Source organism: Quercus robur, chromosome 5 (assembly GCF_932294415.1).
Source record: "Quercus robur chromosome 5, dhQueRobu3.1, whole genome shotgun sequence".
Classification (NCBI taxonomy): Eukaryota; Viridiplantae; Streptophyta; class Magnoliopsida; order Fagales; family Fagaceae; genus Quercus; species Quercus robur.
In genome coordinates this window covers 18,556,218-18,581,571 of record NC_065538.1, presented here as the reverse complement: position 1 = coordinate 18,581,571, position 25,354 = coordinate 18,556,218, and the positions used below count along the sequence as shown (strand labels likewise).

General features: G+C 36.9%; 1 protein-coding gene across 1 annotated transcript; it reads left to right on the top strand.

The window, feature by feature from the left end:
- The first annotated feature begins 17,557 nt into the window (after positions 1-17,557).
- Positions 17,558-19,676, top strand: LOC126729024 (histidine-containing phosphotransfer protein 4-like). The gene is made up of 6 exons (XM_050434784.1): positions 17,558-17,838; positions 18,257-18,387; positions 18,500-18,568; positions 18,700-18,771; positions 19,243-19,315; positions 19,438-19,676. The coding sequence occupies exons 1-6, from the start codon at positions 17,779-17,781 to the stop codon at positions 19,483-19,485; spliced, it is 453 nt and encodes a 150-aa protein (XP_050290741.1). The 5' UTR covers positions 17,558-17,778; the 3' UTR covers positions 19,486-19,676.
- Positions 19,677-25,354: the final 5,678 nt, after the last annotated feature.

Sequence of the window (25,354 nt, the reverse complement as noted above, 5' to 3'; positions counted from 1 at the left end):
GATGGTTGTATTGGTGTGATGATTTTGAGTGTTGTGCATCTTGGTTTTAATTGATATTGGTTATTGACTACTTTTTGTTATATATCAATCATAAGTTATGATGATATGAAAAATATTCTGTTTGTACCCAACGACCCGAAAAAAATATGTTTGGCCAAGTCATTGCTGTCTACATTAAAGGATGAAGACACTCTTAGATGTTAGTTCTACTAAATAGCCAATGTACTTAATCAATAGATTTGATTTCAATTGCCAGATTTTCAATTGATATAGAAATAATGGAAGGATGGATTGTTGTTCTTTTCAAATTTTTTTATAATAAAAGCCTTATGGTCAAAGTGCAGTTTGTCAACGTTACTTTCAACTTTCAAGCATTCAAATTTAGATAGGTGCTTGGTAGAACTTTGTTTCTAAGTGTTAAGAATATAAAGTGTGAGAAGAACTGAATAGTTTGTATATTGATGTGTTATACCATGTTGAATATGCTAGATTAGATGCGGAAGAGGAAGCATAGAGGAGGAACACTGAGAACACAAGGGTTACGTGGTTCAGCCTTACGGCCTACATCCACGGAGGAATCCCTTAAGGGCTACATCTTTATTGTATGAGAGTGTAGTACAATAACCTCCTGTGTTACAATGAACCCTAACATGAGTATATATAGGTGACTAAACCCTAGACTAATAGACTTCTAGTACAAGTAGGAGACTTGACTTGCACACAAAGTAGAATTAGGGTTGGGCCTATTACATTGGGCTAATATGAATAATATATATCTCTAACACCCTCCCTCAAACTCAAGGCGGAAGCTCGATGAAGGCTTGAGATTGGATAAGTATGAGAAGATCACTTGGAGATGCCTTGAAGAATGCTTTTGAAGAAACCACAATGAAGAATGTGCCAATTGAATAATTTCGGAGTCTCAAATGTAGAAACGGAGCCCAAAATCAGAATCTACGCGAAAAACTGAGCAAGACAGGCCTTTTTGGAAATTTTGACTTTTGGTCAAAAGTCAACGCAAAAGTCAAAGTCAACTGGTCCAGAGTCAAAGTCAACAGTCAAAGTGCTCATGGGTCAGATCCGGGTGGTCCAGGTCGGGTCGGTCCGGGTCAACGGTCAGCTAGGTGACGTGGAGCTGACGGGACGACACTGCTGACGTGGCTGATGACGTGTCGCTGACGTGTACTAGGGCTGACGTGGCCGTGCTTGCGTGGCTGCTGACGTGGATTAATGACGTCATCATATGACGTCAGATGACATCAGCAGCATTGTTGGCGCGTGGCAGGAGCGTGCACTGTTCACCGGCGCGTGAAGGAGCAACTAGAAACCCAGGTGGCGCGTGGTAGCGCGTGCAGCTTCGTATGACCACCAGATTTTCAGGTCAAGTAGATCGGTGGACGAGGAGGCCGATTGGGCGGCGCGTGCGCCCAGAATACGATCTAGAAGTCAGGATTCTATGGCGGCGCGTGGGAGATTTTCCAGAGGCTACGGAGGCGCGTGGAGGCGCGTGGCAAGGCTTCGGGTGACCGGATTTCTGGGTTTTGGTCGCGGGAGATCTTGGAGCACGTCTGTGTTGTTGGTTTCATCAGGCGAAGCTTGAAGTTGCATAGATCTGAGATTGATGTCACAGTGGCTGCGAGATGCCGTGGAGTCTAGATCCAGCAGAGAAGCATGCGTGACTTCTGATGGTGATGTGCATGTGATATTCTTCTTTGCTTGCTAGAGATGTTTTGTTTTATGCCAAGAACGAAGTTTGGCTCTGATACCATGTTAAGAATATAAAGTGTGAGAAGAACTGAATAGTTTGTATATTGATGTGTTATACCATGTTGAATATGCTAGATTAGATGCGGAAGAGGAAGCATAGAGGAGGAACACTGAGAACACAAGGGTTACGTGGTTCAGCCTTACGGCCTACATCCACGGAGGAATCCCTTAAGGGCTACATCTTTATTGTATGAGAGTGTAGTACAATAACCTCCTGTGTTACAATGAACCCTAACATGAGTATATATAGGTGACTAAACCCTAGACTAATAGACTTCTAGTACAAGTAGGAGACTTGACTTGCACACAAAGTAGAATTAGGGTTGGGCCTATTACATTGGGCTAATATGAATAATATATATCTCTAACACTAAGGTATTTAATTCAATGCATTGAACGGTTTCTTCTTTTCTTTTTCCAAATAATGCAGTAGCCTGGTATTCATATTGATATTTTGAATGCTTCGTTCTTTGCTCTCTTTTTATTTTGAAAAAGTTTTTCTTGGGCTGAATGAGTTGTCTACTCTATTAAGGTTACAACTGAGACATTATATAGCACTTACATCCATTCAAACACCTATGTAAAGCTTTACATGAATCATTCTTCTCTTTTCCTTGCTTTAGCCTCTTTTTCTATTTGCTAAGATAGAGTAAATTTGTGGTTTTGTAACAGTACTTGCAGCATACAATGAGAATTAATATAGTTCACAATCGAATGAGTTTTACTATAGTTCACAAATGAGTTTTTTTTTTGGAACATGTGACTCCTCCTGCCAACGGTTTGAAGCCATGTCATATATGTAATGCATTAAAGATAGAAAGCAAATGGCCGTATTTTGTAGGTCCTCTCATTTTTGGATAAAGAGCTGCATACTTTTTGAGGGAAAGAGTTGCATACTTAACCGTGTCAACTCTAGGTTTGTTAACAATCACTCAAATTTTTTCAATTATGCTACTACTGCAATTCTTATAATTCTTTTCAATTAGAGTATGAAATTGAAACTTTGAAATTTTTTTGCCTGTTTGTTGTTGGTGCTTCTAACTATCGGAAAATTTTATTTATTGTTGTTTTTGTTATCAACCTGTTCTATTGCCAGGCTTACAAAAAAACACTTTAAAGCTTTTTTTTTTTTTTTTCAATTTATTGGAAATATTGATTAAGTAGTTCTTCAAATTTCTGTTTCATACATTTTATGGATAGTTGAGAATATTTAAGATTTAATTCTTCATTTTATTTTAAACTTAAGTTTGATTTCTATTTTTCATTAAGTAATTTAATGTTTCGTCTTTATACAAAATAGTTTTCCCGTGCATCGCACGGGTTAACGACTAGTATATATATATATATATATATATATAACCAAAGTCTTCATGTTGGAGAGTATGAGGTTGTGTCATGTGGTGCATTTCTTGAAGTTCTCTTTATTTAGTTTTCTACTTCAACAAAATTTGCATTTATATTAAAATATTAGTTCATTGAATTAGCCAATAGAGTAAATGCATATATTAATTATTTATTGTTGTGCATTAATTATTTATATTAAATTAATTTATATGATTATTTTTATAAACTCCATATAGAAAATAATTTTTAGTTGGAATAATAATAATAAATTTAGAATGTGACATTCTTACTCATGTTTAGTTATTTTGACAATTGTAAGGGCAGGTTTTGATTCCTAAGCCCAAATGATGAATGGGTTAAGGTCTAAAAAGTCCAATACAATGAATTTGCAGAGAGTGGGTTTAAAAGCTAGGTTTCAATGGATCCCACAACATGAACAGTGAATCAAAGATAGTAAGAAAGTAAAGAAAAACAAGCTCTGTGCAAAGAAACCCTTCCTCGGAAAAATCTGAGGAGATGGTTCTTATTTATATTTCTTTTAAACTGAGATGCAATTTCAGTTCTTGTTGTTACAGTGTTTCTCTATAGATTTTCCGATCTCTTCTCATTGGAGGGTCTCTTATATTATATAACTCCCTTTAGATAATCTTGGCCCTCCATTTATTGATCGTCTAGGCCACTACTTGAGTGCTTGTCCCATTAGACACCTTCCCAAACCCCTTGTGAGTTGCGGCAGTTAAGGCAGCACTATTCAGGGGTCTTCTCTACATAAATGCAGCCAAGAGGTTTGGTGGGATGCATTAAATATGGTGGCAGCCACCATCCCTTTAGTCATGTCAGGGCTAACCCCTTCTCTAAAGCTCTTTCTCTACAGTATGACCTTCTCTAGTAATGTGTCACTGATGTGGCCTTACTGTCCGAGGGTGTGACCTCCTCGGCATGATAATGGCCCCTTCGGCCATAGGTATGACATGTGGCGCAATTACCTTATTTAAATTCCTATACCCCATAATAGCCCCTCAAAACTCCGGTTTTTTCCTCTTATTCGAGGAGAAAAGTGGGGTTTTGACCTTGGATAATTAATTCCACACGTTTCTTTAACTTCCACACATAAGAATGTCACTTCGCGTGCCTTGCAATTGTTTTGGCGCTTCGGAGTCCGCAACATCTCATTAAATGCTCCAAGCAGCGCTTTGTTCCCCACGTCCTACGGTGAGATGGAGATCCTACGATTGACATTTCTCCTCAAATTTTGGGCGGGATAACTCCCACCCAATTCTGCCTCCTATATAAGGCACCTAGGGGATTCATTTCTCTCACTTTCCCAATTTCAAACTTTCAAGACTTCCTAAATCTCCAAACTTTCAAGACTTCCCAGATCTTCAAACTTTCGACAAGCTCTTGAAGTGACCCTTGTCCTTATTTTCGTAAGTTTTTTCCCTCTTAGGCTATTTTCTCCTCGGCCAGTCTCCTTGGCCTTTTACTTTTTACTTCTTCTTCACAAATATTTCCTTCACTTCTATTTAGTTTGCTCTGATGGGTAGGTTCGCCCACCTAGTAGATTCTCCTACTAGTATGGAGGGGTTTAAGGCCTTTTATCACAATCCTTGAGGCGGTTCCATGCGATACTGCTCCTCGGGTGAATGGCTTACCCACAAGAATGAAGGGGAGGTCGTCATTCCCATGATTGCCTTCATAGAAGGGGGAATGAGGCTTTCCATAGGTAATGTGACTAGGGACCATTTGATCGCCCATAGGCTGTGCCCCCACCAATGCGCGCCTAACCTATTTAGGATTCTAGGTAGTGTAGACGCTCTCAATGAGCAAATGGGGTTGAACCTCGCATGGCACAACGTCATTTGGATGTACGAGTGCCATCTGCTGGCAAACTTGGGCTACTACCTTAAGTCTAGGTCTTTAGTTGTTAGGCTCGTCTTGTGTCTTCCCGAGTCCAACAATGATGTTTGTTTTTAGGCCCCTTAAAACACAATCAGATTAACCTAGTTATTTAGCTAAGTGATTACTTAGTCAAATTATCAGATCTAGGTTAACACAAATATATCATATCAATGTAAAGTGCGAAAAATAAAGAACACAAAGATATGATGACCCAGGAAACCAAACCGATAAAAACCTGGGGAGGATTTAACCTAGCTATCCTCAAGGTAAACTTGAATCCACTATGAAAGAATTGAAGTTTACACAATAGCGACTTAGACCACTAACATCCTATTGCTACCTCGAGTAGGAAACTTACTACCACGATCACATGACAGCTCCGAGTTCACGGATTACTTCTTTCTTGGATTCCCAGCAAGTACAAGTACACCAGCTTGTGTATCTTTAAGCTTCTTGAATACAGCAACTGAATGATCACCAAGTTCTTGACATAATCTTGAATCTTGGAAACTCTAAGTATGTGTGAAGGCAAACACCTCTAGATCTCACAAAAGATTCACACACACAGCGTTGGGAGCAACCTCAAAAATGTGACTAGAGTTTCCCTTTTATACCTATGGCAAAACATAAAACTCTACACGTTATATGGGCTTAGGGCTGAGTTGAAAATTCTGCAGAAAAAACAATCTGCATGACTTTCGATCGGTCGAGTCTAATTCTCGATCGATCGAGTCAGACAGAATTGCACACTCAATTCTGCAATAACTCGATTCCAACTTTACATAAAAAGCCTATACTTTGAGCTAGTCTAAAATAAGACTAAACCTATTTTGATCATGGTCTGCCAACATACAAAATGAAGTTCGAATACATTAGTTCCTAATTACTTAGAACTTAACAAAGGACATGAAAGATGACTGCCTAATCGCCTCTGGTGAATGGCACAATGGTCTTCACTGCCTAAACCGGGAGGGAGAACTAGGTGGGGTGCCCTAGGTTTAGGTCCTTTGACACGGGACCTAGTTTTGCGGTTCGCCTTTTTTTTTTTTTTTAATTCCTTTAACACTTTATTCTCTTCTAACTGAGGGTTCATCTTTCTAACTGTGATTTTGCTTCTCGGTTGTCTTCACAGATAAAAGGCACGTAGCTCCCAACCTTAACTTCGTTAACATCGCAGACCTCAACAAGGTGCTAAGAGCCAAAGTGTTTGTGAGCGAAGACAGACATTTGAGAGTTGTCCATCTCATCCTTGACTTCAAACCCTTGTCTAACAAGTTTCAGGACGTGGGCCACGTGATCAGAGCAGGCGATCCTTGGCTAGCTCGGATAGGCGTCTCGGTGCCTGGATTTTTAGCTCGAGAAGATATTGTGCCAATTGAGTTACCCCCTCGTTGCTTTCCCCGCAAAGCAGCAGTCCTAAGAGAAGAGACAGCTTCCTCGCAGTTGTCACTCGAGACAAAGATAGACCAATTTCATCTCGAGGAAGAGAGAGAGGAGCAAGAAGAGCCTGTGGTCCAAGTCTCAGATTCGAAGGATGAGCTTGACAAGTCTTCCGGCGTTCATACCCCCAGGTTCATACTTGCTTGAGTGGACAACAGTTTAGAGGAAGAAGAAGAAGAAATGGCTCTGAACAGGAAGAAGGGCTTGCGTGAGCTCCTCACGGATAGGGCCAAGGGGTTGGTGCTCAAGGACGCCTCGGGGTCTCATCCTCCCCTTGCTCTCCCACCTCCTTCTCCTCCTACAGTTAACCCATTTGCTGTCGCCAACTTGAAGAAGAATAGGAAGGAGAAGGAGTTGGCCAAGGAGGGGGAGTTGGTCCCTCAAAAGGAGCCCAAGCAGTAGAAGACAGTTAAAGGCCAGGGGAGGGCCTCCTTGGTCAAAAGCAAGGAGGACCATACTGTGGTGGAGGTGCGCCTTCAGAACCCGGTGTGGGAGCCTTGGCTGGAGCTGGAAGGGACAACCATACCACGGAACTCCTCCATCAGGGAGTTCTAAAAAGGGCACGCCCATTACTTCACTGAGGCCCTGGAGTAGCCCTTTTTGCTACCTAAGGATATGACGGCCTTGAGGAATGTGAGGTAGCCAAACCTCTTTTTATCCCTAAAGAGGGACTTGGCCTTGGTGAGTTTCTAGACATGCTTTACTGACATCTCGCTAGGTTGCCCTTTTTTTATTTAAATCTGGTGACATATTCCTTCATTTTTATGCAGGCCATTTAGGAGGTCTTTATGGTCAAGGAATGGGTGAAACCAGAATGAGGCTAGGGTCGAGGCCAACCTTCTCATCGAGACTAGCAAGGCCTTAGGTGCAGTTAAGCAGATGAACCAAGAGCTTATTGCAAAGCTAACTGCTAAGGAGAGGGGTGGAAGAGTGCTGAGGCCGGCTTGAAGAACGCCCAGGACCAAGTTGAGAAGCAGCGTAAAAGGCTCCATTACACTAAGATAGAGGTGGCCACGGACAAACAATAGGTCCTGGACCTGAATGTAGAATTAGAGAAGGCTAAGAAGGCAGCTCGGGCAGCCAAGGCAGCTGTGGAGGCTTCGAAGCAGAGGTTCTTCGACCTTGGCATCCAGCAGACTGAGGCCCGCCTAACAGAGGAGCTCACTGGGGTTTGCAGGGAATGCTGCTAGGAAGTGTGGGCCAAGGCCCTAAACCTGGTTGGAGTTCCTACATCCTCAAATTAGAGGAGGGCTGAAAACATCTACTACCCTAAAGACCTCCGAGAAGCTCCTGCAGCACCTTTGGGCCCTGAAGCGGATGTTGCCCTTATAGCAATTGTGCCTGAGCAGATTCCTAGCCCTCAAATTTCCCCCCCCACCCCAACCTGAGGCTCCCAAAGGGCCTAGTAAGGCTAGTGACCAAGGCCAAGGGGTGGAAGTGGCCAAAGGCAACAAAGTTGCCTTGGGTAAAGCTTGGCCAAAGGACAAGAGAAAAGGAAAAGAAGCCAAAACTCAACCAGAGACCCAGGGCCCAGAGGCTACTCCCAAGGCTAAGGAAACTGCTCTTAAGGCTGCTGATCTTCACGTCCCATAGCCAACTAGCAAAGAGGACCCCCCCTCCCACCAAGGCTTAGCTTAGGATTTTACTTTTCCCTTTTTTTTTTTTTTGGTACTTTTTCTTTTGTTATGGCAGTTTGCCATTGTTCATAATGTATCTTTCTTTTGTTCAATGAAAAGACATCAATTTCTGCTTTATGAACCTTTATTTTTCTTGCAATATTTATCTCTAGTTGGCTATAGTCATTGTTTTGCCCTTTGCTGAGACCTTAGATTGATAATGCTTCTAAGGGTGAACACCCACACTTTAACAAAAGCTAATAGTAATGATTTGTTGTTAACTCAAATAAATTAAACCTATGTAAAGAGTGAGAAAAATGACCATGTGTTGGTACTGAAAATTGTGTAATCAACATGGAGGTCTAAGTCCTAAGAGACAAACAAAACACTTAGTAGAAAAAGAGGGTGTCTGAGGTCTCTCATTTCAAGAGTACCTTGTGAATGTACCCTCAGAATCCTTTAACCAAGACCCAAAGTGAGTCCTTGTTTTCATGTGATGATGCATATGTCGAGGTCCCATCCTTGGCGAGTTTGCCAAGTGTTAATTTACCCAAGGCATTTGATTCGAGGGACCAGACATAGCCAAAGTTCTATTTAACATCTAAACAAATAATGAAGAGTGTTAATTTATCCAAGGCATGTGGTCCGAGAAATCAGGTATGACTAAGGTTTTGTTTAACACTTAAACAAATAACCAAGAATATTATTTGACTCAAGGTGTGTGGTCCAAGGAACCAGGCATGACCAGAGTTCTGTTTAATATTCTAGCAAGTAATGAAAAGTGTTAATTTACCCAAGGCAGGTGGTCCGAGGAACCAGACATAACCAATGTTCTGTTTAACACTTAAACAAATAACCAAGAATATTAATTTACCCAAGATATGTGGTCCGAGGAACCAGGCACGACCAAAGTTCTGTTTAATATTCAAACAAGTAATAAAGAGTGTTAATTTACCCAAGGCATGTGGTCTGAGAAACCAGGCATAACCAAGATTCTGTTTAACACTTAAACGCATAATCAAGGTTCTGTTTAATACTTAAACAAATAACCAAGAATATTAATTTACCCAAGGTATGTGATCCGAGGAACCAGGCATGACCAGGGTTCTATTTAATATTCAAACAAGTAATGAAAAGTGTTAATTTACCTAAGGCATGTGGTTCGAGGAACCGAGCAGAACCAAGGTTCTGTTTAACACTTAAATAAATAACCAAGAATATTAATTTACCTAAGGTATGTGGTCCAAGGAACCAGGCATGACCAAGATTCTGTTTAATATTCAAACAAGTGATTAAGAGTGTTAATTTACTCAATGCATGTGGTCTGAGGAATCATGCATAACTAAGGTTCTGTTTAACACTTAAACAAATAACCAAGAATATTAATTTACCCAAGATATGTGGTCTGAGGAATCAGGCATGACTAGAGTTCTTTTTAATATTCAAACAAGTAATGAAGAGTGTTAGTTTACCCAAAACATGTGGTCCGAGGAACCAAGCATAACCAAGATTCTGTTTAACACTTAAACAAATACTCAAGAATATTAATTTACCTAAGGTATGTGGTTCGAGGAACCAGGCATAACTAATGTTCTGTTTAATATTCAAATAAGTAATTAACACAACACATAATGGCATACATAAAAAGATGTCAGAGCTGCCTTTTATTAATAATAGTACCTTCGCAGGTTATTTACATTCCAAGGTTGCGGTACAACATTTTTGCCTAGATCTTCTAGGAAGTATACACCTATCACTACTACTAAGGTGATACGGTATGACCCTTCCTAATTCGGCTCTAACTTTCCCCATGCTGGGTTTTTTGCAGTACCCATGACCTTTCGTAATACTAAGTCCCCTACGGCTAATGGTCTTAACTTCATGCTTGAGTCATACCCCTGTTTAAGCTTTTGCTGATAATATGCTAATTGAAGCATGGCAATCGCTCTCCGTTCTTCGACCAGATCCAAGCTCCTTTCTAGTAAGCTGTCATTGCTGTCCGGAGTGAATAAACTTGTTCTTAGCATTGGGAATCCATTCTCTAGAGGAATCACAGCCTCGGCCTCATGGGTCATTGAAAAGGGTGTCTCCCCTGTTGACTTACAAGGGGTAGTCCGATATGTTCAAAGAACGTGTGGCAGCTCTTCTACCCATCTACCATTTGCATCATCCAGCCTCTTCTTGAGTCCACTCACTATGACCTTATTGACAGCCTTGGCCTATCAGTTTCCATGTGAATAAGCTGGGGTGGAGTACCTATTCTTAATGCCCAAATCAAAACAATACCTCTTGAAGACTTTGCTATCGAACTGAAGGCCATTATCCGAGATAAGGGTGTGAGGGATCCTAAACCGAGTGACAATATTTTTCCACACAAATCTCTTGGCGTCCATATCTCTAATATTTGACAAAGGGCTTAGCCTCAACCCACTTGGTGAAGTAATCAATGTCGACCAACAACCACCTCCTATTTCTTGCTGTTTTAGGGAAGGGCCCCACAATGTCCGAACCTCACTAGGCAAAAGGTTAGGACTTGGACAAAGGATTGAGGACACCCCCTGGCTGATGAATATTTGGGGCATACCTCTAACATTGGTCACACTTCTTTACGTATTCTTGTGCTTCCTTTTGCATATTTAGCTACCAATACCCTTGGGTAAGGGCCCTGTGAGACAGTGACCTGCCCCCTATATGACTTTCACAAATCCCTTCGTGTAGCTCCTCTAAGAGTGGGTCCATTGCCTCAGGATGAATACAAAGCAAATACAGCCCAGAAAAAGAGCACTTGTATAACTTTTGATCATCGGACAACCAGAACCGAGGAGTTTTTCTTCGCACTTTATCAGCCTTGCATTTCTCCTCGAGCAAGATGTCGTTCTTGAGAAATAGCACAATAGGATCCATCCAACTAGGCCCCACCTTGGTCTAATGAATAAGGACCCTTTCCTCTCTCATCTTGGTAGGCTTGTATATATCTTTAACCAGGATAACTCGAGGTAAACTTTGCGCTGAGGAGGTTGCAAGAGTGGTAAGAGAGTCAGCATGTGTGTTTCTGCTCCTTGGGATTTGTTGTAAGGAGAAAGATTCAAACCCCAACTGTAAGTGCCTAACATGTTTCAAATAGTCATGCATTCTCACATCGTTGGCTTCCAGTTTTCCTTTTACTTAGCCTACGACCAACCTCGAATTTGAAAATATCTCCACTGTTCTTCCTCCCATTTTCTGAACCATATCCATTCCCACCAACAAGGCCTTGTACTCAGTCTCATTGTTCGTGGCCGAAAAGCCCAAACTTAAGGATTTCTCAATGATGATCCTTTTAGGAGATACTACAATTAGCCCCACTCCTGTTCCCCTTTGATTTCCTGTGCCATCGACATACACCTTCCAAAATAGAGGTTCTTGCAAGGAGATCATCCCTAATGATTTTCCATCCATATTCGGCCTTTCACCATTTTCTTCTAGGGAAGGCTCGGCAAATTCACCTACCAAATCTGCAAGGACCTGGCCCTTTATAGAAGTACGAGGCATATACTTGATGTCAAAAGCTCCTAGGATAGTTCCCCATTTTGCAATCCTCCTTGTGTAATCAGCTTTCCGAAACAGTGGTCAAAGAAGGAGTTGATTAGAACCACAACAGTGTGAGCCTGGAAGTAATGTGGGAGCTTCTGTATAGCATGTACTACCGCCAAGATAGCCTTCTCCAGGGGTAAATAATGAATCTCTGCCTCATGTAGTGATTTGCTCACATAATAAACTAGTCTATGTACCCCATCATCAACCCATATCAGTACCAAACTCACCATGTGTAAGGCTACAGCAATGTAGGCAAATAGAACCTCCTCCTACTCGAGATTGGACATAATAGGTGGCCGAGAAAGATATTCCTTCAGTTGCTGGAAGGCCGAAGAACATTTCTCTGTCCATTCAAATCCCTTCCACTTATGCAACAACTGGAAGAAGGGCCTACACCATTCTGCTGACCGAGAAATAAATCGATTCAAGGCGGCAGTCATTCCTGTCAACTTTTGGACTCTTTGGGGTTCCAAGAAGGCTGCAGGTTGTTAATTGCTTTAATTTGATTAGGTTCAACTTCGATTCCGCGATGGGTAACCATATAACCTAGAAACTTGCCAAAGCCTACGCTGAAAGACTTGCTCAAAGTGTAAAGTTGGAATCGAGTTAATGCAGAATTTATTGTGCAAATTCTGTCTGGCTCGATTGATCGAAACTCAGGCAGAATGTTTTTCTGCAGAATTCTTCCAACTCAGCCCAAGCCCGTTTGACGTGTAGGGTTTTATGTTTTGTCTTAAGTATAAAAGGGAAAACCCTAGCCACGTTTTTTGTTGTCCATTATGTTGTGTGTGTGAATCTTTTGTGAGATCAAGAGGTGGTTGCCTTCACACATACTTAGGATTTCCAAGATTCAAGACTATGTCAAGAACTTGGTGATTGATTCAGTTGCTACATTAAAGAGCTTAAAGAAACACAAGCAGGTGTGCTTGTATTTGCTGGAGAATCCAAGAAAGAAGAAGTCTGTGGTCTCGAAACTTGCACGTGGTCGTGTCAGTAAGTTTCTACTGATGGGTCGCAATAGGACGTTAGTGGTCTAAGTCCTATTGTAAAATTTCGATTCTTTCATAGTGGATTCAGGTTTACCTTGAGGATCATATCTTTGTGTTCTTTATATTCCGCACTTTACATTGATATGATTATATGATTGTGTTAACCTAGATCTAAAATTTGGTCTAAGTAATCACTTGGCTAATTTACTAGGTTAATTCAGTTGTGTTTTAAGGGGTCTAAAACAAACATATTTTAAAATAAATGACTGAATATATAAGGGTATTTTGGAAGTTTTAGTGAAAATTTCTTTATACATGATTCTATTTCCTCTAATCTGTTCCAATTTTTGGGGAATGGAAATTTGAATAGAGAGGAATGAGTATATTCTATTCTACCAATTTCATTCACTCTCACTTAAACTTCAAATAACAGAATGTAAGAAATATTCCAAAATAATTTCTTTAATTCGATTCCATTCACTCCTCCTAAACTTATTTGACATTTTACACCCATATAGTATTAGTGTGTTTCTGTGTGTATATATATATATATTTTTTTTTTTTTGATGTGAATGTATCAATCTTCATTCATGAACTAAATAGTCAAATAAATTTCAAATTGTGAGCAACAGTAGATTCAATAGTTCTAACTGTCTCTTCCAGCCAAGTTACAAAGTCATCTATGCACTGGGAATATCGTTTTTTATTTTTATTTTTTTAATGAATAAAGGGAGCTAGCATATAGTATTATTGTACAATTATACATAAAATTTGTAAAATTTAAACATTCCATTTTGAAAGTTGCATTTTAAGGAATGACACTTCATTTAGGAGTTCATAAAGAAATGGAATGGAATAAAATAAGTAAATAATAAATGAATGGAAAAATATGGAATGAAATGGAATATGTCTAAGTAATAGAAAGGAATAGAAATGAAATGAATAGAATGAAATTAAATAACATTGTTTGGATGTTTTAAAATAAAGGAAGGTAAGTAAACTTGTTTGGGAGTACTTATAAAAAAAAGAGTAAAATTGTTTGGAAGTAACATAAAGAGAAAAGAATGAATCATTTTATAATAATATTACTTTTAGAATCTTATTTTAAAATAAATAACTGAATATATGGAGGTATCTTGGGAGGTTTAGTGAAAATTTCATCAAACATGATTTCATTTCGAATGAAAATTTGAAATTTTAAAAGAACATAGAAGAATGAGTATTTACTTCTATATATTTCATTCTCTCCCACTTAAACTTCTACAAAAGACTACATGGAGATAATATTCCAAAAGAATTCATTTACTCCACACATTTCTATTCCCTTCTCCCAAACAATTTATTTGACATTCTGCACTCATATAAAATTAGTATACTTTTTTCTTCTTCTTTTTATGTGAATTTATCGATCTTCATTCATGAACTTGAAATAATCAAATGGATTTTACATCCTGAGCAACAGCAAGTTACAAAGCCATCTATGCTCTGGGAATATCGTTTGTATATTTATTTATTTTTATTAATGGGAATAAAGGGAGCATATAGTATGTTTATTTCTATTTTTTTTTTTTCATAAACGGATAATTTAGCCAAAAGTTATTTAGCAACATTTTCAAGACATTGTCACCTTTGTTCATTTGGACGAACTTACTTCCATTAACTTAGTTTTTGTGAAAAAAAAAAAAAAATTACAGTTATATGTTAAATAAACAAAATATTATCAAAAGTTGTAGCTAATAAATAAACAAACGGGCAAAACTTAGGTACTATTCCTTAAGTTCCTCTTCTTAAGATTCAGTTATGTGGCTATACTTAACTAAAAATACACTTTAATCCCATGATGAAAAAAAATCACATAGTTGAATTTTAAGAGTGAAACTTAAGGCACAATACCTAAATATTATACTTAAGTTTTGTCCTAAACAAAATAAGTTAATGAGAATAAACTCATATGTTCTATGTTTTTTGTTTTTTTTTTTTTTGTTTATATATATATATATATATATTATAAGAATTATATACGTTCTAAGTGTATAGATGAGCTCATTCTCCAAAAAAAAAAAAAGAAAAAAAAAAAGAGGTGTACAGATGAGCTATTTAAAAATATAAATTGTGAAAATACAATTATTTAGCTTATTTGATGACGTACAATTCTATAAAGCTGTGCCCAGTTTTAGCCATCTTAAGTTGGCAGAGAAAAAAAAGTGGACCAGGCTCTTAAAAATTATTTAAAAAGTACGAAAATAATTGTGTATATATATTTAGGTTGTGGTTAATTACATGTTAGGTTTGTTTTTTTAGATGGTTATAATATGCCGTTAGCTCTACAATTCAAACATTTTCTTCTTGTCAACCTCTAAGTATTTTGTGTATAGAAACGTGTTAATTAAGTTACAAAACTCTTAGTTTATGTATTAGATTCTTAGCTTTGATGTTTGATGTGTTAATTTAACCTCATGCTTAGGCAATCAAGCTACTAGAAGGAAAAAAAAAAAAAAAGGAATATGTTGAAATTGTTTGGGTGACAATTAATGAAAGAACTTAATTTTTTTTTTTTTGAAAGATAATTACAACATGCTGCTAATCCCGTAGGTCGAACTCTTTCCCCCTAAACTCTCAAGCACTTTATATATAAAGATGTGTTAATTTAGCTACAAGGTATTTGATAAAGAACTTATGGAATATTGTGTGATGAGATATGATCAATAATTATATATAAAGTATTATATAGTATATAAGTGATCTATTCTCTCACCACACAGGTCACACACGCTCTTCCAGAAAAAAATGTGACGCCATGATGTACGTAAAAGGCATTTATATATGTTTCATGAATATATTGATGAAATTTTTATGCTTTGGCTTTAATTATTAAAAAGAATAATAATAATAAATTAATAGTAATAGTAGCTTTTGGCTTTTTAGGATAAATTCTTTGTCTCTTGCGATGCCCCCTTAAATATGCCTTTTCAGAAGCAGACATGGCATATGCCAAATAAATTGTTTGTTTTCTGCATATATGATATATGTATATGTGGCTTATTCTATATATGGAAATTAATCCACCTTTTTTATTTATTTAACACTTACTAGTTATAAAAAAGCAATTAACAAAACTATATAGGAATCTCTTAATCTATCTTCATCTTCCTAAGTCTTGTCATGATTTTCTTCTTTATTTTATTTTCTTTATTGAAAAAAAAAAAAAAACTTACTTAGGATATCTTTGATTTGTGTTTCTGGAAACTCTAAAACTGTTTTGAGATTTAAAAAAACAAAAAAAAAAAACCATATGTAGGTGTGAACTGGTTTTGTTGTGATGGTGTTATTGTTGGCTGGCAGAACAATAGTGACTTCAATGGTCCCATTTAGGTTTAGTCAAAAAGATTGCACCAAACTCACGTTGATATTTCATTTGATTGAGTCAAAGAGATTGCACCAAACTATTTAATTGATCTCAATCAATGTTGGCTTTTAGACCCTGTAATAGCAATTATTAAACTGATTTTAACTAGAGCACACATATATGATGACTCAGAAAAAACCAATAAAATAGAAATTCCACAGTAAAATCCACAGACTTCAATGGTTCCATTATCAAATAGAAGTTTACAGATTGAATAGCTCTATACTTCGTAAACTAAACTAAAGTTACCAAACTTAGCTCTAAGATTCACTGACTTCTTTGATATAAAGTTGTTCCAATACAAACCTCCAATCCACAACTTTTTGACTCCACTTAAAGGCTTAAATCCAATACATGAGATGACTGGAATGCAACAAATTCAATAACCACCGGTTTATATTATGTGTGGAATGATTTCTAATAGTGACTTTTCTAAGCTCAAAATCTTCAGATTTATAACAGAGAAGTTCCAAAAGTCTCTTGAACCTCTATTAGGGTCTGTTTAAATACCTTAACTTGATTGCACCAAACCCTAATAATTTAATAGGTTGATGAGCTGAATTTTACATTTCAGTAATCCCAAGATCTGATCTATCGAGATGCAACTCAATTTATTAAAATCAAGGCTTCTCAATCGGTCAAGTAAGTGTCAAGAGGTGTCGAGCAGCACTGTTTAGCACAATAACTTCCAGCGCCAAGGTAGAAAACTTGACAGCACTTTGACACTCTAAAAATACTAAACTAAGATTGTTTTGTTCTGATTTGCCAATCTAAAACCTAAACCTAACACAATAGATTGAGTATATCAATAATGTAGCCCAAAATTGAGCTTGTAGTTGTTTATATGTGATAATGTATACTTTTGGATTATTAAAAAGGATCATATACCTTAGTGACTCTTTCACCTTTTTAATGTCAAGCCAGCATCGCAATGTTGCCGTGGCTAAATAATCAGCCACTTAAAAAGTTTTTTATTTTTTATTTTTTATTTTTTATTTACAATATAGAAATTCTACTCTAGTCTAATTTAAGTGTATATGTGTGTGAAACTTCTTCTTAAATATTTGAACCCTAACAATTGCCTCCCACACCTCACAAACACTTATACTTGTAGAGTGACCATCGCACTAAAGGTGTGCGGTGGTTACTTAAAACGTTTTTAAGAGGTCATAGAATGATCTATTTATTTATTTTTACTGTTAACCAATTTGATGAAATATATATTATTTCTGTCTCTTCATTTTTGGGCTGTTAATGTAGAATAATAATATTGGGGATTGAGTGCACAATATAAAGTGCTAATAATGCATTAGAATTAAGAATAGTGATATAGTTAGAATCTGGATACCTTTAATTATTTAAGGATTTAACATAAAACCATAAAAAAATCTTATAATTTGGGAATGATAGAATCAAATCTGCCAATCGCCAATACCCATTAACATTGCTTAACCACCATTGAAATTTCCCTTTTCACCTGAATCCACACTAAGATGACTACATACAAGTGTACGCATCCTCTCTATGCAAAAAAAGGAAAGAAGGAAGAAAAAAAAGTATGCCTTGTCCTCTATATATTAAATCCTTCACTTCTCACTCTTCTCTCCAGTATATAAACTCATTGCCATATTGCATTCTCATCACTCAATCCATCAAGTTGTAGCCTATCTCCCCCTTTCTCTCACACACTTACATATAAACATATATACCTTTTGCTTGTTTGCTAGACGTTACCTCTAAAATGGAGAGGAGTCAGTTGCTCAGACAGGTTGCCCACCAGAGACAGACTCTCTTTGATGAGGTTTTTACTCATACTTTACTTTGATTTGCAGATACAAAATTACATACAACAAGTTATATTCTCTACTTTTCTAATATGAACATGCACAAGCGTGAAATACTTATCCATTATACGTGACACTAGTTTTCCATGTAGTAATATACACTCTACAAAACCAATACTACTATATATGTGCATGTGTTTGCATAAATTACATGTCTGCAAGCGTTAGTACATATTAAAGTGTTGAAGTATTTGAGCGAGTACACAGTGATAGACATGGTGAATCGACACTAAATTTGAAACACTTGGGAGATGCAATATAGATGCATTGATCTAGATATTATAATTTCTTTGTGTGCACACATAAATTTCATCCATACTATTCCATGATTTTATGTTTTGAGGTTTTGATATTTTGTATATTGTGTCTTTGTAGGGACTCCTAGACGAACAATTTGCCCAATTGGAGGAGTTGCAAGATCGTACTAATCCAAATTTTGTCGAGGAAATTGTCACAACTTACTACCAGGATACATCTAGACTAATCCTCAACATAGAGCAGGAATTGTGAGTTATTTTTTCATTTAACTTTCTTCTTTTATCTTTTCATCTTTATTTCTTTTTTCTTTTGTACCTATTTTGTGAAGGTGATAATGACTTTCTGATTGTGTTTATGCAGGGAGAGGAGGCCACTTGATTATGGTAGGCTGGATGGCTATATGTATCAATTCAAGGGAAGTAGCACAAGGTATATATTTCAACCAAAAAAAAAAAAAATGGTGAAAATTGCATATTACATTTACATTATGAAAGGTAGTAGAGCCGTGTTGGGTTCAACACAATAATGTTCTTTATCTCCATTATATTCTATTGGTGCAGCTTTGGAGCCAAAAAGGTTAAAGCTGAGTGCTCATTGTTCAGGGAATATTGCAGAGCAGGAAATGGAGAAGGGTAATTCATCTTCCAACTTAATTCCATATTATCACATTCATTCACACCCATGGATGGTTGTCAAATTTAAGTCCTTAGTTTTATTTAACCGCCTTTGAGTAAGGCCCTGATGGAGTAATATTTTCTCTAAATTGTTAAAGATTTTCAGTCATGCAAAAAATTGCATGCAATTACTTCTTTTCTCAAAGTCTGTTTTTATTACATAAAGGCATAGAAATTTTGTGTTCATGAAACGGGCGTCACTAATTCGAAGCTCTCTTGAATGTAACCAAAAACTTATCAAAAGAAAATTTCTAATAACTTATAAGCAGAAAACAAAAAGTCTTACTAGACATGTCCTAGTTATTCAAAGATATCCATTTATAGGTCCAAGATCTCTTACTCTTAGTATACGGAAAATCCATGATCCATAATTGATGTCATATAATCATATCAATGTCATAATCATTCTGTTGCAATGAACAAAAGCAGATGCATGAGAACTTTCCAACAACTGAAGAGAGAATATGCCACACTAAAAAGGAAACTTGAAGCTTACTTTCAGGTGCCCTTTCTATTTTCTCTTTTTGAGTGGGATTCTATAGAATTCATACTGATTTTTATCCATAAAAAGGAGTGCTAATGCTATGCATTTTACCTTCATTGCTTTGATTCTTAACCATTCAGCTAGCAAGACAAGCTAGGCTCACCCAGACAGCATCTCGACCCGGGTAAGGAATTGATCAAAAAGAAAGTCAGGGACAGATCCTAGCTACTTGTGTTAAAGTGAGATTGGGGAACTTTGTACTTTGTCTGTGTACGAATTCACCCTAGGAATGTTTTGGTTTCTCAGTAACCTATGTTTTTTTTTTCTTTGGTAGAATAGTAACCTATGTTTTTATATATGTATCTTAGCTCATAAATAAAAATGGAGTAGTGGAAGTTTTGCTGTATCTGTGTATTGAATCTATTGATGACTAACTTGATGCAATGGGCCAGTATGTGTGACAGAGAATACCAGGTTCTATTCCTGTGCTTCAAAGTTTATTCCAAAGCCCAATTGGAGAAATTAATTACTGGGCTAGTGGGCTCAGTCCTTGACCAGTCCTACTTATGTAGGCCACAGCAGAGCCTTCAGCCAAGTAATTGGGCTCGTTTTGAGATTATTTTGGGCCAGTTTTTGTCCAGTCCCACATTCATAGGCCATAGAAGAGCCTTCCGACAAGTATTTGGGCTTGTTTTGCCTTATGCACCATTATAAGCTTACCCCACCACCCCCCCCAAAAAAAAAAAAGAAAAAAAAATCCAAAAAATTTACCGAAGTATTTATTTGGGTGGAACAGCCTCTGTTTATTGATTTAGTTGAGACTTTAAAAATAAGTTAGATCATTTTTTTTGAGGCCAACAAAAATATTGTTATAGCTATAAAGTACATAATTTAAAAAGTTATACATAAGTGAAATAAGCTTAATAATAATAATTTAATGGCAAACATGCTTTTATATAATTTAGCGACCATCATATTTTACTCGTTCAAGCATTTGCTATTAGGCTAGTAGTAGTTTCCTTAAAAAAAAAAAAAAAAAAAAAAGAAGAAGAAGAAGAAGAAGGCTAGTAGTTGAGGTTTCAATCAAGCTTTAAAGGTTTTATATCATTGATTAAAGCTTATCTTCTGCACAATCAGGGAAACTTTTGGAGCTTGATCATATGATCGGTATTGTTAAAATAGAAGCATGTCCTAGAGATATAAATGGTGGCACAGCCATGGGACTTTGATATTCGCCATTGCCAGTATCTACCACAACACCTAACCAAGTGTCGAGGGCAAAAAAGTTTTTCCTTCCAACAAATGAGATTTGTGTTGGGTTGGGAGCCTAAACCGAAACTCGACGATGGGCTCGAGGCATGGCCCAAAGGCTATTGGTGAAGATCTGAAGAATTCACTTTATTTTATGCTTTGGGCTTAGGTTGAGACTGATAAGAATGGCCTATAAACAATTCCTACAACAGACACGTCAGCATGATTAAAAAGCATACTACAAGAAATAGCTCAGTAGTAAAATGTTTCTGCAGTAAAATAGCCCAACGGTAAAATGTCCCAACGGTAAAGAAAGATAGGACAGAAGAAACCTCCAGCTGTTAGCTATTTCACAAGTTAAGGAAAGTATCCACATTTTCAAACTCATCATCCATTGGCTCTGGAGAAGAGTCTTCTAATACAATAATATGAGAGAAAAATTATATAGTAACAGTTACATCATAACCTTCAATAATAAATGAGTAAATGAATATTATGGGCTCCATTATAACAAATAATGGGAAAAACTTAGTGTGAGATGAAGGGAGAGAGAGATTCTAGCTAGCACATCAAGATCATTGTAGTGCTAAGGTATGCTCATGGATATGGTATGAGTAGTGAGTAATGAGCAATGAGGGACATCTCAGGTATTATGAGTAGTGAGAGAGAGTGTTTAGTGAAGCTACTAGGACTTTCTGCTGAAGATAGATAAGTGTTTATGAGTAGAGGTATGAGGAGTGTTTGTAAGCTAGGAGCTGGGAAACTTAGTTTCTAAGCTTTAAACTAAGAACTCAGTGACTTTTTCAGAGCTTAGAGAAGGCTAGACAAAGTAGTTAAGGAAGAACCCCTTTCTATTAGTGTGTCCCTTAGTGTATATTGGTCCCCCTCTGAAGGATTAGTGGAGAGTTCCATTTATAGTTGAGTTTGTGAGAGTAATTAGCAAATAATCTCTACTAAATCTTCTTCAATCTTCAAAAAATCCTTAGAAAATCGTTCCTAGGATTTTGGCCAAGAGTAGTAAGCTCAGCTTTAGGATGTTCTTGCTGTTTTGGGTAATAACAGCTGGGATTCTGACTTGGTATTAAATGCTGATTGGCCTCAGCTGATGGGATTAAAGCATGTATTAGGCTAATGATTTTGGTTTTCCTACTGCTAGAATTAGAGCTCCCTGAGGCAGATTGTATCACCCCAAGCTAGTTGTTAATCTTGGAGCCCTATGCTGGGAACTCTGTTGGAATCCCTTTGGTGAATTGATTTCAAGTTGTTCCAGAAGCTTTCATGGCTTGGTTATGGTTGCCCTTGGCCCTTGACCGAATGGGTTGGAGAAGGAAGGAGATACAGCTGGCTGAAACTTCCCAGCTTTTTGTCATGTCACCTCAATTTTATGTCACATGAGAAATGATGGAATTCAACTTGGCAAGGAAGGGTTTAACCCCTACTGGACACATGTCTTCTTCTAATTTGATTGGACAAGCTGGAATTGATGGCAATGGGCTTCAGCTGCCAGGTTGTACTGAAGTTTGACTGGACAGCTCACGTGAGCTTTAGCTGTCGGGATTTGTATATAAGCTGAGTTGGTTCAGCTGGGCTTTGTAATTGAGCTTCCTTGGGCTTGGTCATCTCTACAAAAATGAATAGTTTTGTCATAGGTAATATACATGGGCTTTTGTAGTTATTTGATTATGAAAAAATAAGCATAGTTCCCATAAATTTTGTGAAAGAAATATTTTTGAGAGATGAGTAATTTATATTTCCCATGAGTTAGGAACTTTAGTATATATTTTGCCAAGAAATAGTTTTGGGCTTTGAGCATAATGTAGTTGTTTTTGCCAAAATAGTATTTTGGGCTTTTATAAATAGTTGCCAAAATAGATTTGGGTTTTGTAAAGTAATGTCAAAATAGTACTTGGGTTTTATAAAATAGGTGCCAAATTAGTATTTGAGCTTTATAAAATAGTGCCAAAATAGCATTTGATCTTTGCAAAATAGGTGCCAAATTAGTATTTGGGCTTTGTAAAATAGTGCCAAAATAGCATTTGGGCTTTGTAAAATATGTGCCAAATTAATATTTGGGGTTTGTAAAATAGTGCCAAAATAGTATTTGAGTTTTGTAAAATATTGCCAAAATAGTATTTGGGCTTTGTAAACTTTTGTAAAAATATTGCCGTGTAGCAACGGACTTTTAAGAGGTGTCGTGTAGTAATAAGCTTTTAAGAGATACCGTGTAGCAATGGGCTTTAGAGGTGCCATGTAGCAACGGGCTTTAGAAGTGCTATGTAATAACGGGTTTTAGAGGTGCCGTGTAGCAACGGGTTTTAAAGGTGCCGTATAGCAACAGGCTTTTAAGAGGTGCTATGTAATAACGGGCTTTAGAGGTGCCGTGTAGCAATAAGTTTTTAATAGGTGCTGTGTAGCAATAGGCTTTAGAGGTGCCATGTAGCTACGGACTTTTAGAGTTGCCATGTAACAACGGGCTTTTAAGAGGTGTCGTATAGTAATAGGCTTTTAATAGGTACTGTGTAGCAATGGGCTTTTAATAAGTGCCGTGTAGCAACGAGCTTTATGAGAGAGTTTTGTTAGGCCTTTTGGATTTTTCCCACAAGGTAAATGATTTTGGGCTTTTTGTGGAGATAGTATAATTTTGTGGACCAATTTTGGTAACAACATGATAAGTATTTTTGTGAAAACCCAAGTTGGATGGTATGTGGGTAATATGTGTGAGAGGGCCCAAGATAATTTATGGGACTTATATAGGGAATATTTGTGAGAGCCCAATACCATGGAGAATATTTGAGTAATATGTGTGAAATATTTACGTGGGCTCAAAATAATTTATGGGCTTATGTGGGTTCTTTTGTGAGTGGGCTAATGAAATTAAGGCCTGAAAATTTGTACCTCAACACCAAGTATTTTTGATTGAAAAAAAAAAAAAGGGCTAGTGAAAGAGAAGAAAATGCCATATAAGGTCAAGAAGGGTTTACTCACCCCAACCCTAAACTAACAATGACTCACAATGAAACTTAAGATCCCAGTTACAGCATAGGATAATAATGAAAGAACATCTCCGTGTGCTAGGATAGCGCTTTATTTGCGTCTTTTTTTTTTTTTTTTTTAAAACAAAATTTTATTGTGACATATGTGCATATATGAGCATATATGATCTTTATTCCTGTGTATGCTTGTGATGAATCATGAATGTGTGCGCAAATTTATAAAGCCAACAAATATATGTAGTTTATTTATTTATTTTTTTTGGGTAAAAATATATATGTTGCTATGATTATATGATTATGTATCAAAAAATTTGAACTTTAATGAGAATCCTACTACTTTGATGTTGTAATTTTGGGACTAAAATTGGGTCTAGTGTCCAGTCGCATTTAACCCATCAAGATGATGACACATGTCTAAAAGTAAATACATTCTTCTCATCATTATTCAACATGAAACTTCACTCACGTGTATACCCAAAAACTTCATAGGTTGGCTAGCCATGAAGGATTAGACTATCAACAAAAATCAAACAGGTGCAATGGGGCTTTAATGGTGATAGCAATAGTCTTTTTTGCAGAAGGTTCATAGCGAGTAGAGATTTTTATTGTTCCTATACAAAGCAGAATTTGGGAGCAAGTGATGGCCCCATGTCTAGTGTCAAGGATCTATAAAACTTGGGAAGACCTGGTAAGTTTTTGCATAGATAATCTAAGAGGATCAAGTTTATGAGTCATTCTTTGCAAGATATGTAACAATTTACAACATGTGGATTCAAATAAATAAATAAATAAAAAATAAAGAATCTATGGAGTGATGTTAAGACAGACGATCAGATACTCAAGTTTATAAAAAGAGATGTTAGGGGAAGAATGGAGAATAGCAGCCAGTTGGATAGCACCATCTTAACAAAATTCTCTGTGCAAATTGGGGAATATTAAGATGTGTTTAATCTGTGTATAGTCCCTTATTGTAAGGGCTGGTGTAATTGGTTGGCTTTGTATTAGCTGTTGTTCTGTATAGAACAGTATGAGAGCTAGTATCTTGAAGTTGAGTTTGATTAATTGCTCAATAGTGTTTTGTTGCTTTGGGTTTGCTAGCTTCTGCTATTGAAGCCAGGGAAGCTAAGGGTTGCAAAGCTTACTCCTTTTTTTTTTTTTTTTTTCCTTTATTTCAATGAAATTCTGAATTACCGGAAAAGAAAAATTGACCATAGTTACTGATGTTAAAAAAAATAATATAAGGCCATAATTAAGCGAAAGTAAATTTAAAATTTTGATTAGAATTTCCAGAAAGTATGGTCAAATTGGTTGTTCTTTTGATTTGCCTGCAAATTTGAACTCGTAATTGGGTGATCTTATGAAATTTGGCTAAAGAATTTATTTATTTATTTTGGGAAAGTCACTGAGATTTCATTGAAAACAAAACAGTATACAAGAGGGAGAAGAATCCCAAAAACAAAGCAGGGACTCTAAAACAGGGGAGCTTCCCACCTACACCCCGGCTAAGAAACTAAGTGAGAGTTTGGATTCAACTTATTCGGCTTATTCTACGTTTGCGTTTTTGTCTCTTTTTTTTTTTTTTTTTTTTTTTGCCTGCCGTTGTTTTTGACTTTTCAACTTGTTTATTGTACACTTTTCATCAACTCATATACTGTTCACAACAAAATAAGTGGTGGAATGCACACCAATAGGTCCCATTTACTGTTCATGGATCCACAAACTTCACTTTTCAGCAACTTTTTTATTAAAAATGGGTCCTATGATACTATTCACACATTTAAAAATTATTTTGCTACAGTGTTTTTAGTATTCA

What these genes read in the sequence shown, in the direction of transcription:
- LOC126729024 (XM_050434784.1), top strand. Translation starts at nt 17,779, where the DNA reads ATGGAGAGGAGTCAGTTGCTCAGACAGGTTGCCCACCAGAGACAGACT. An exon ending in TTCAAGGGAAGTAGCACAAG is followed by an intron (nt 18,569 to 18,699) that starts GTATATATTTCA and finishes CTATTGGTGCAG; the next exon opens with CTTTGGAGCCAAAAAGGTTA. An exon ending in AACTTGAAGCTTACTTTCAG is followed by an intron (nt 19,316 to 19,437) that starts GTGCCCTTTCTA and finishes TTAACCATTCAG; the next exon opens with CTAGCAAGACAAGCTAGGCT.